Here is an 11,575-nt window from a genome sequence, read left to right as displayed (position 1 = left end):
TGAAGTTGGGGCTGTGCTAGAATGGGCAGCTCCTCTCATGTTTCCTGAACCTGGGTTCTTGCTTGGCTTTTGAGATGATGATGTAGCATTTGCTATAAACGGCAGCGAGATTGTGCTGAAGTCAAAGGAGAGCACCTGTAGGAAGAGGCAAGTGAAGTCTGCCAGTACTTGGTGCCCAAATGTTCTGATTAAGCTGGAAAGTGAATTTCTGTGTGAGTGGGACAATAAAGTGTGTAGTGTTTTATTTATACCATCAAATTGTCAGCCTCTGTGCTAGTCAGGGAGGTGTAAGAAAATAATCTGGATATAGAAATACAAAATGCAGCAGAGAATTTTTTCTGAGATTAGTCTTTGCAGAGACCTCATGAGGCACACAAGAACAGACATCTAAGACAAAAAAGGTTTTGTCCATTTTTACAGTGAAAATCTTGACAAGATCATTGAGCCATCCCAGCCTTTGCCCGAACACCACCGTGCCAACTAGATCATGGCACTAAGTGCTCTGTCCAGTTGTCTCTTGAACATTTCCAGGGGTGGTGACTCCACCACCTCCCTGGGAAGCCTGTTCAAATGCTTAACCAACCTTCAAGTGAAGAAATTCTTCCTGGTGTCCAACCTTAACCTCCCCTGGTGCAGTTTGAGGCTGTCTCCTCTTGTTCTGTCACTTGTTACCTGGGAGAAGAGACCGACCCCCACCTGGCTGCAGGCTCCTGTCAGGGAGTTGTAGAGTGATAAGGTCTCTCCTGAGCCTTCTCTTCTCCAGGCTCAACCTCAGCTGCTCCTCATCAGACTCATCCTCCAGACCCTTCCTCAGCTCCATGGCCTATTGTATTTGCAGGGATTCCTGCTGTAGGGAGGAATGATGAATTTGACTCCATGTTCTCAGAAGGCTAATTTATTACTTTATAATACTGTATTATATTAAAGAATACTAAACTATACTAAAGAATACAGAAAGGGTATTTACTCAGTGTTAAAAAGATAATAATGAAAACTCCTGACTTTTTTCAGAGTCTCAACACAGCTTGGCCCTGATTGGCCAATGAGTGAAAACAACTCACACTAGAATTAAATGAAACAATCACTTATGGGTAAACAATCTTCAAACACGTTTCAAAGGAGCAAAACACGGGAGAAGCAAATGAGATAATAATTGTTTTTCTTTTCTCTGAGGCTTCTCAGCTTCCCAGGAACAAATCCTGGGAGAAGGGAATTTTCCAGAGAATGTGGATACCACAATGACCCTTCTCTGGACTCTCTCCAGCACTGTCCTTCTTGCAGTGCCAGCCCAGAACTGGACCCAGCCCTCGAGGTGTGGCCTCAGCAGTGCTGAGCACAGGGGGCAATCCTGCCCTGCTCCTGCTGCCCTCATCATCAGGGCACAGGCCGGGATGTCAGTGGCCTGCTTGGACGTGCTGGCTCGTGTTCAGCTGCTGTTGACCAGCTCCCCCAGGCCCTTTTCCACTGGGCAGCTTCCCAGCCACTCTGCCCCCAGCCAGTAGCACTGTTTGGGGTTGTTGTGACCCAAGGGCAGGGCTCAGCAGTTGGCCTTGCTGGATCAAATACTGCTTGTTGTTCCAAATGCAGTTCCCAAGTGTACTTGTTAATAAAAATACATTTATCTCAATAGCATTAAAAGATTTGAGACCTGGATTCACGCATGTAGCTTTGGATAAAATATGTCTTAAGCATCTGTGTAGCATCCAGCAACGAGCAGTTGCAAGATGTTTTCATATATATTCTGGATTTTTTTTGGCAACGGGAGGAGGCAGCGCAGGAGAGAAATACTTTTAGCTTTCTGCTAATCTCATTTTCTATGTCAGCAAAGTTTTCCATCTTGTTCTGCCAGGATTAGCCACGATTTCTGTTTTGTTTGCATATTACACTGAACAAATTCAACTGCTTTAAAACAAACATGGTGCAGGACAGCTAACCTCTGGGGATAGAAACAAAAGATTTGTGTTGGAAAATGACTTCTCAGACTTCAATTACTGGGATCCTTCTTACATCACTTGTTTCTTTCTTTTTCTGACACTTGCTCAGGAATTTTAGCTTCTATTGTCAGGTCCTATTAAGCCTACTATGAAAGATTGCTGCAAGTGTGCTTGAGGCACTTTGCTCCATGAAGTGGGCAAGTTTACTGCTCTCCCTGTCCTCCTAGTTTTTCTTGAAATTTGGTGAATATCAAGGCAAAATTTCTTGTTCTTCCTATTATTGTCAGAATTCTGTTAGGCAGTTACCTTGCATGCTGTGGAAAGCAGTCAAAAGGAGTGCATGTATAAAGATCTCTTTTTTTATCTCTATGAGAGAGATAGAAGAAAAAAAAAAAGAAAACTGATTGTCCATTCTTCTTGAGCTTTCCAAATGTACATTTGTTTGGTATTTGAAAATCTCTTTGACCTTCCTTTGGAGTCAGAGAGTGGTATTGACAGAATCCTTGTGTAAAGGGCATCTCCCTTGATTATAGAGTTTCAGCTGAAGTATTGCTGAGCTGCTGGAAAACTGCCTCTGCTGTATAGCCTTCAAGACAAAAATCTGCCAGTGGTACTGTTGATTTTTTTTCGTTGTTGTTGTGTTTTTTCCCTTTTTTCCTTGAATTAAGGTTTAGCAGATGAGGAACGTTTTTCGCTGTCTAGACAAGTAACCGCCAAGAGACGGCTTTTCTGTAACAGTGACCTACTTGCTTATTCTGTAAAGCTAATCTCTTTTGACAGTGACTCCAGAAATTCTCCTTCCTAGATTGCTTGAGCACAGCTGCAGCATTTTCATTTAAAGAAGCACTTTTATGTTGAAAAGAGCTTTTCACATACTGAAAACATGTTAGCAGCTCCTTTTTTTAATGGAACTGAAAACATTTATACTTAATGCCAACAATTTTTCCTGCTGAAAAGATGATTTCATATTAAGACAGTGACTTTTTGAAAGACTTTATTGAATATGAATGAATTACTCTAATTTCTTTTTTCTATCTTTCCCCTCCCCTTGCTTAAAAAAATGAAAGGAAACTGCCAACAAAAGCAACGTCAGGAAAAATGAAACTGGTGCAAAAATGGTGATATTTAATTTCATTCTTTGTCTGCTTGCCTTATTTCTCAGGCCAGGAACAATATCTTCTGCTTGTCTGGCATCCAGCACAAATGGGTCCAACATGATCATGAGCCCCAGTGCTGTTAGAAAATACTGTGAGAGTATCCTGGCTATGTAAATTCACTACTGTGATATATTGACCACACTGTTGCCATCACGTTTAAAATAGGCAGAAAAATGGATGGTAAAACATCTAGAATAACAAAAGAAGCTGCTTTTATGTAAAGATTTAGAGGCCAATAAGAAATTCTGGTTATATTCTGGTTCTGAATGCCTGTTTGTGATATATGTAAATTTTTAAAGAATGGTAATACAGAAAGGGAGGAGTAGTAGATTTAGACTCACACTGGGTTTTTCTATTATCAAAAGGCATCAAGTAAGGCTTAAAAATTACTTATATGACTGAATCCTGATCTTGGGGATAAAAGCAGGAAAAGAAATTCAGTGGAATTTGTGCATGTAACTTTTTCATCACAATTATTTGAAAGGAAGTGGCAAGTTCTTACTGGGCTCACTTTTCACTGTCTGATCCTTTTTTAACTTTGAGCGGTGAATCCAAAGCAGTTCAGCTTTTCAAGGTTTATCAGAAGTAGGGCTTTCAAAATGCATCTCGTGTGAAGTTGGTGAAATTTGCTGTCCAGGACAATGAGCTGGATCTGTGTCTGACAGGAGCTGTGGGAGAACACTTGAAGTGACAGGAGCTGTGCTGGCACGCCGAGGATCAGGCCCGCTGGGTTCTGCCAGGGAGCCTCTCCAGGCTGCTGAGTGCTCCTGCCTGAGCTTGAATGCCAGGGCTGCCATCCAGCGTTAAGAGAAGAATTCCTCTTCCCTGAGAGTTTATCTTTGCATCTCTCTTCATTCTCCTTGGAATTAGGAAGTAAATGAGTCCCTGCAGGAATGGTGGCAGCAGTGCCCTTGAGGGGGGGGTGGGGGTGACTGAGGGATGAGTTTGTCTGAGGTACAACAGCACATTTCCTGGGCTGGTGAGTGGGTAAGGTGATGTGCACATAGAAAATGAGGGCACTAGAACTGAAAGCTCTAAATTCCCTGTTTGAGCTGTGCCTCAGCTTTTCCCTTCAGGGATGGACTTTTCCAGGGCTGCTATTCAGAGGTGTTGGTTTAGTTTCAGAAGCAAGGAGCGATGCAGTGGCTTTTCTCCTAAGAGAAAAGTAGAAATTCCTTGGATGAGGGCAAGTGTTGTGTGCACTCACTGCACCTGTGCACTCACAGTGTTCAGGTGAAAGATGGACAGATATTTTTGGTTTGCTGTGGGCCCAAGCTATGGTGGGATGTAGCAGTTCACTGTTTTTTACCTTTTCAGAGCGCCCCATAGCCGATAATGAACGGATGCTGGATATTCTGCAGAGGTTTGGAATGCAGAGGAGCGAGGTGCGTTTCTTTCTCCGCCATGAACGCTCTCCCTGCCGGGAAGCTGGTAGGTCTTGATCTCAGCTGGTTCATCTGTTCAAGTTCTGTTTCATTCTTCAAGGTTAAGGAAACAGCTCGTGTGTGTTATCTATTAATGTTCATAGCCAGTAGGTGTTACAGCCTTTTTTTTTTTGTCTGACTATTGGCTAGTCTTTGTAAAGGCTTCAACTTTCCTTGCTGTATCTGGGAATAGTAAATCCCAGTTGAAATTTCTGCAGGTTTTCTAGAGCTGGTTATCACCAAAGCATCCAAGGGCATACTTTGTTAAATATATTCCTCCAGCAAAATGTCTTGAAATCTGTGGTGATCTTTTTTGGATATAGTAACCAAACTGTTGCCCAGTAATGTACTCTGTGATTTGGGTGATTATTCACCTGGATAATACTTTACCAGGGTGATAAACTTGGCATACTGGGCAAAGATAGAGCTCTTCAAAGTTTCTCCTACACATTTGTGTTAGTTTTAGGAATAACGTTAAGTGAACTGCCTGATGAAGTTCTCTGAGAATATAATTCTCATTGTAAATTGAAATGTGAAACCTGTAAAGGAAGTTACTTTCAGCTTTTCAGGAGTTTTGTGTGTATCCCACATTCATCTCTTCAGAAAAATCTTTCACTTTTACCTTTAAATCAATCTGCCAGATTCTTCTTCCTCCCCCTTTTCTGTTTTTATCCTTGGTAATATTCCTCAGTGTTGGAAATACTGAATTTGTTAAGTGGCATTGTACCCAGCATATTTGAGATGTCTGACTGTATCTCAATATTTGAAATGTGTACTGGTGATAGAATGAGTGCATGAAAAGCTAAAGCTGTGCCGTTTCTACCTGCTGAGGATCTTACAGAGCAGTTTAGTTGTCAAAATATATTTTTTCAAGTCCAGGGTCCTTGTAGTATTATGATTATTGTCATTTTATTGGCCACAGCATTGCTAAGCAATGTATTTGAACTCTGAGTTAGTCTCACAAAAATAGGGTCTTGAAATAAGAATCAAATGGGCAAGAAAGTAACAGGCATGGCTTTGTCCTGTAGTACGCTTATTTATGTTCCACAGGGAAATCAGTGAGATTGGTACTGGGCATCTGAGCACTATTGGCACATAATTTGATGGGAATAAAGTAGGGTTCTAGTTAAGCAGCAGCTTTACTGACACAATGACTGCCAGGAAGAAGAAAAAAATGTTCTTTTTAAACTGTGCATCTATAATGCACCTTTAGAAGGGGCTGACTGCCTGTTTGCCACAGGATAAATACTGGAATAGCCTACTGTTGGTTAAGCTGTTTTTGGTTGTCTGTATTTTTGAACAGAACTATACTTTAAAAGTTGACGTTGAACAGAAATCTTTTCAGAAAATGTGTTGTGTCATCACTTCATCTTGGTTGTAAACACATATGAACAGTGTTTAGATTCTACACTATAATGATTATTCTGATTCTCCTTTTGTACTGAAAGCTATGTCTAAAAGGATAAGAAAAATCTTATGTTACCTTCCAATCTTTGGCTGTTTCTGTCTAGGGACTGGACAAAGGTCTCAAGATCCAGCCTTCAAAAGAAATGGTGTCAAAGTGCCTGGTGATCGAAGAATAGAGAATGGGGTAAGTGCTGGATGCAATGGCTGAGCTGGAGGTCATTTTCCCACAGCAGCCCTCCCAGTGCTGTGCTTTGCATTGGCAGCCAGAAGGGTGCTGATAACACTCCAGAGTTTTGGCTACTGCTGAGCAGGGCTGACACAGCATCAGCACTGTCTCAACATTCCCCCCACATCAAGGGGCTGGCAGTGGGCAGGGTCTGGGAGGGGACACAACCAGACCAGCTGACCCAAAGTGACCAAAGGGATATTCCCTGGCATGTGGCGTCAGCTGAGATACAAAAGCCAAGGCAAGAAGGAGGAACAGGGGAACATTTATTATTTTACAACGTTTGCCTCCTGGAGCAACTGCTTCCTGTGCTGAAGCCCTGTTTCCTGGGAAGTGGCTGGACATCGCTCTCTGATAGGTAGAGAATAAACTGATTATTGTCCTTGCTTGCTTGAACAAACTTTTTTGCCTTTGCTTTAGTAAACTGCCTTTTCTCAACCTAGGAGGTGTTTTCCAGCTTATTCTCTCTGCTCTGTCTGGGAAGGGGAGTGGTAGAGCAGCTTGGTAGGCACCTGGCTTCCAGCCGAGGTCAACTAGCTGCAGTCCTTTCTGGTCCCTGAACTGGGGTGAGACAAAGGCAGTTTATATATGTATATATGTATGTATAAATACTGTGTAGTTGCCAAGAATCAAGCTCCTGTGTGGGACACAGAGTTTGTCAGCTGCACTGCTTATCTGTTTTTCAGAGTTTGGGAACATTATTCATATAAACAATGGCTCTCACACTGGTGGCCTTGTTACACTGGGGGAGCTGTCTTGTGGGGATGATGAGGGAATACACCTCCCTCTCCCTGCCTGAGACTAATGTGAATGCTTTTAAAATGCAGGCTCCCATGGTCTTTGCTCATCCATATGTAACTGTTTAATACTATTAACTAATACTGTTGGCACCCTCTGGGGTTTGGAGAAGGAGAATTAGGGAGAGTGGGAGTCAGATAAAGAAGCCAGTCCTTCCAAAAAAAAAAACTGCAAGGAGTGAGATAAATCAAACAGGAGACAAAGTTACTTGGTCCTTGACCTCATCAGAACTTCAAGACTTGTGGAAAGATTGCAGCTGCCAGTCACGTGAGCAGATTTCTGCCTGGCTGCTTCAGTGCTAGGGTAGTAGGGCTGACAGTCAGCACTTGGAAGGTCATGAAGCCCAACAGCTGGGATCCCTTGCCAGAGATCAGAAAATTGAAAGAGGAATTGGAAAACAGCAGTTTGCAGTTTCTGGGCATGGCTCCTCTCAAGTGTGAGGGCAAGGTAGCCATTTAAGGAAGATCCTGTAAATTCCAAGGAAAGTGAACCACTGCATGAAGGTATCCACTACTTGAGAGAATTAGCAGTGCTGGAAGTCATCTGTAGTGATCTAAAAAGTGGCAATGTCCCTAAAGATCCAGAGGATGTCCCTTGCACAGTGGCCATGTGGAGGAAGGTGGTTCAAAGTGCTCCTGCATCATATTCCAGCACCTTGGTGGTGCTGTGTTACCTGCAGATGGATAGACCACCTGTGGAGGTGGCATCCTCCTGGCTTTGACATGTAGAAGAATCTGGGTATTTCCACATCCCTACAGCCAGCACTCCAGATTTTAGAGGCAGCTCGAGATCACTCCTCTCCTGCCCCAGTCAGAGGGAAGGGAAGCCCCAAGAACAGGCCATGTTCCTGCTTGTTCCTGTGTGAGCAGGGGGAGGACATGAGGCAGTGGGATGGTGAGCTCTAAGCTGGGAGCACATGTCCATGAACTGAGAGGGAAGAGAGATGTTCAGGAAGGGTCACCCAAGGAGGCTGTCAGTGTAGTTGCCACAGAGAGACAAGAAGGCAATCAGTGATCTCCCAGATATAAAAGGACTGAAATTCCCTCCTTTAACCTTGGTGAAGGGACTTCTGCTCTGGCATCACCAAGGTCAGCCAGATTACTCTGAACAGGAACAGGAATAGAGGATCCTTGCCTTTGGCCAGGAGGAGGAAAGGGATGACTGGGCACACTGGGCTGTGTGGGTTCAGTGGCCTGGCACATCAGTTCCACACAAGTATAAAGCTGTAGTAGATAACTTGTGTGTTACTGGTGCTATCAAGGCACAAGAGTGCAGAACCCATCTGGGTCTCTGGAGTGACTGGGGGATGCCAGGTGTTGTCTGTAATAGAGGCTGAGGTGAGTTTGACAGGGGACAAATGGCTAAAGCACCCCATTGTGGCTGGCCCAGAGGGCCCTGGTACCCTTGGCTTCAGTTACCTCAGGAGAGGGTACTTCAAGGATCCTAAGGGGTACTGATAGGGTTTAGCTGTAGCTACTGTGAATACAGAGAAGATCAGTTGTCCACCATGCCTGGCACAAAAAGACCCCTTTGTTGTGGGATTGTTTCAAGTTGAAGACCAGCAAGTGACAATTGCTACCAGGACAGTGCACTGGCAGCAATATCCCATCAACTGAGACTCTGTAACTCCCATCCATGAACTAATTGGTTGACTGGCGAGCCAAGGAGTGCTCAGCAGGACCCACTCACCCTTTAGCAGCCTCATATGGCCAGTGCAAAAGTCTAATGGGGCCTTGAGAGACGTGTTCTGTAATGACATGGCACCTTGGAAAGAATTGAATCAGACAAAGGGACTAATTTTTGAAGTAACCTCATAATCTCCTAGGAAAAGCAAAATGGCATTGAGTGAACATATTGTGACACTTAGCATCCACAGGGCTCTGGAAGAATTACCATTATAGTGAAAACTGAGGCTTTCCCTCTTTGGAGATACTGGTGCAAATAGTACCATGGAAAGAAATGAGAGGCTGCTCTAAAACAGACACAAAGCCTCTAGCAGTTACCATCCAGGCTTTCAGTTTTCAGGATGTCACCAGGATCTGTTGGCTGCCATAGCTGTGCTTGTACAGGAGATCTCAGAGCCACAAATGCACCATACTTCCCCTTCTCTCATCAGAATTTTTTTCTCATATTACTTCAGTTTGGGGTTTTTTCCCTTGCAGTTTTGTCAAAGATCCTTAACTCCAGACTTCAAGTTGACATCAGTTACTGTTTCAGCATTGAATCCATTGTCTGCCACTCTTGCTCCGTAATATTATGGATGTAAAATTGAATCTAGACTCAGGACATATCTGAACAGACAACCAGTAACACTGCTGTCTTTGAGAGTGGTGTTTTCCCTCCTGCCTAGCCATATTTAAACTTTCTATTTTCTTCAGCTTACGTGGAAGTGCTTCAGATTGTAGTGATACACCTACGAGCACAGATCCATGCTGCCACATACTGAGCATTCTGGGCTCAGTCAGTCAAAGCTGATTCATGCTGAGCTGAATTATAAAGGTCTCTGAAATGCCTCTTTAAAATGCTGCTGGGATTTTGCTGCTAGAAACATTAATGTTCCAAAAGATGTGATTTTCTGTGAGTTGTTGGATTGGGCTACACATGTATATGAGCTTACAATTATTTGTTTTACCATAAGAAGATACTGTGTCTCTCCAATTATTTTATTGGCTATTCAGTTGGGGTTTTTTGAAAGACTTTTATCATACTTTTCTGCAGTAGCTCTATTAAGTGCTAGCCAAATAAAAAATTCTAGACTTAGCATGCTTTGGGTTTTCTTTGACAGGTAAGTGCACCAAGGATGGATATGACACTGGCTGAACTTCAGGAAATGGCATCACGCCAACAGCAACAAATTGAGGCTCAACAACAAATGCTGGCTAACAAGGTGAGTTTGGAATTAGATTGTTTACAGCCAGAAACAAAGGTGGTAAGAGTCATATGAAGTGGAGGAAGGATTGAGGTTTTTTCACCCCTTCTAAACAGAGGGCTCCTTTTCTTTGGCTGCCTGTTTTTAAATTTGAAAGTCAATGTATGCAAATATCCAGTTGTAAAACATACAAGTGATGCCATTGATAGAAGTGACCATTTAGCTTACTGAAAGGATAGGGCACATAACGTTAATATATTGTCATTCATCCTGGTGGCTCTGTCAGCTCTGTTTGTGCTCCGTGTGGTGACCAGCAATTCACCAGTTTGATCACTGAACAACGCTTTTGTGTCTGCTGTCCTGTCATGCTGTCTTGCCTTCTCCTGATAAGAGTTCAGTGTGCCTGGTTTTCTGAGGCAGCTGGCTGGAAGAGGTGTCTTGTATGTGATAAAATAACCTAGGATTGTGATTTATAAAATGCTTGCAGAACAATAACAGAAAAGCTCCTGAATTGTGTAGGGGAAAAAATACTCTGAATTTATGTGCATAATGGTGGCACAGAGCTCACGTTTTGTTTGTCTTGTTGGTACACATTACCCTTGAACATGTAACAAAAAATGCTGCTTTTGGCAGAGAATTGTGAAATGTGAGCCTGTCTTGAAGAGGGCTCATCTGTCTGGGTGGGTGCTCCCATGGGTTTCAGAATGTCCTTTGCTGGGGAAGAAGGCTGCTCTGAGCATCTGCTCTCAGTGCTTTTCCTGTGTCACACACCCTCTCCCTTTGAGATCAGCTGTGTGTGTCTGTATGTTTAGTACCTTGTTCAGCTCCCTTGGCCCTCAATAATTGTATCTCAGGGAAATGCTTCAAGCCATGTCTTTGTAATCGTTCTGCAGCACCTGCTAAGTGATACTGTGGCCTGTCAAAATAGCCAATAAAACTTTTTCTGCTTGTGGTAAGAACAGGTGCAACTGTGATGCAGGAAATTGGTCCATCAACCAAGTGATGAGAGGTTTCACCTGAAATGTAGCAGCACAATTAATATCCACACTGCCTTGTTTAATTGACCAAAAAATTTTGCTCTCTTCTCAGTTCCAGCTGAGATGTGTTTATATATGAGGAGTCTAAACTTTCACAGCTTCTGTTTCACTCACAGGTGATGGCAGTACACCCTGGTCTTATAAATAACACTGTAGTGACAAGAAATAGGAACACTATTTTTACTGTAAATTATTTAAAAAATAAAAATACGAGTTTGAGTCTAGATAGCTACCCATTGGGTAAGTGTTTGTTGTCTGTGGTTTGAAGAAGAGTAGCCCTGTGGGTGTCCCACTGGTTGTTGGATTTTTCATTTCAGTGCCTGCCTGGAACAAACTTGCTTTACTAGATGCCTCTTCAGAGTGACTTTCCATTGCCTCTTTCCTGTCTTCTGAAATCAGATGCAATATTAAAAATAGATTCTGAGGGAGGAAAAATACACTTTCTTTTTAGACACAAGCTGTAATCTCTTTTTTTTTGTGACATTTTCCTGCGTGGGAGTGACTCTAAAGTAGTGCATACACTGAGGATGCTGCCTGGTCCTGGTTTTCTGCAAAAGGCAGGCTCACTTCTTTGCTCTGCCTTTTTTATTCCAAGTGCACAAGAATCCCTGTTTTCTAAATCTGACTGGTGATTTTTTTTTTTTCTTTTATGGTTTGGTTTTTTTGGAGGAAGTGTGGATTTCTAATGTTAGTAAGTAGTGGTAGTCTTGGATTTTAGTGAAT

The 11,575-nt window shown here is 42.9% G+C and overlaps 1 protein-coding gene across 3 annotated transcripts in view; it reads left to right on the top strand.

Moving 5' to 3' along the window:
- Nucleotides 1-11,575, top strand: part of TP53BP2 (tumor protein p53 binding protein 2) — a 53,181-nt gene that overhangs the window by 21,704 nt on the left and 19,902 nt on the right. For 2 of the 3 annotated variants that reach the window (XM_041425089.1, XM_041425090.1), the window contains exons 3-5: nt 4,409-4,522; nt 6,027-6,106; nt 9,732-9,833. In XM_041425089.1, coding sequence (XP_041281023.1) covers nt 4,409-4,522; nt 6,027-6,106; nt 9,732-9,833 — 296 coding nt within the window. Of the gene's footprint in view, nt 1-4,408; nt 4,523-6,026; nt 6,107-6,378; nt 6,507-9,731; nt 9,834-11,575 lie in introns of those variants that run through there. The other variant, XM_041425091.1, reaches the window with a different exon arrangement.

Source organism: Onychostruthus taczanowskii, unplaced genomic scaffold (genome assembly GCF_017590055.1).
Source record: "Onychostruthus taczanowskii isolate IOZ18803 unplaced genomic scaffold, ASM1759005v1 scaffold87, whole genome shotgun sequence".
In the NCBI taxonomy this organism is placed as follows: Eukaryota; Metazoa; Chordata; class Aves; order Passeriformes; family Passeridae; genus Onychostruthus; species Onychostruthus taczanowskii.
This window is presented reverse-complemented; position numbering and strand designations above follow the sequence as displayed.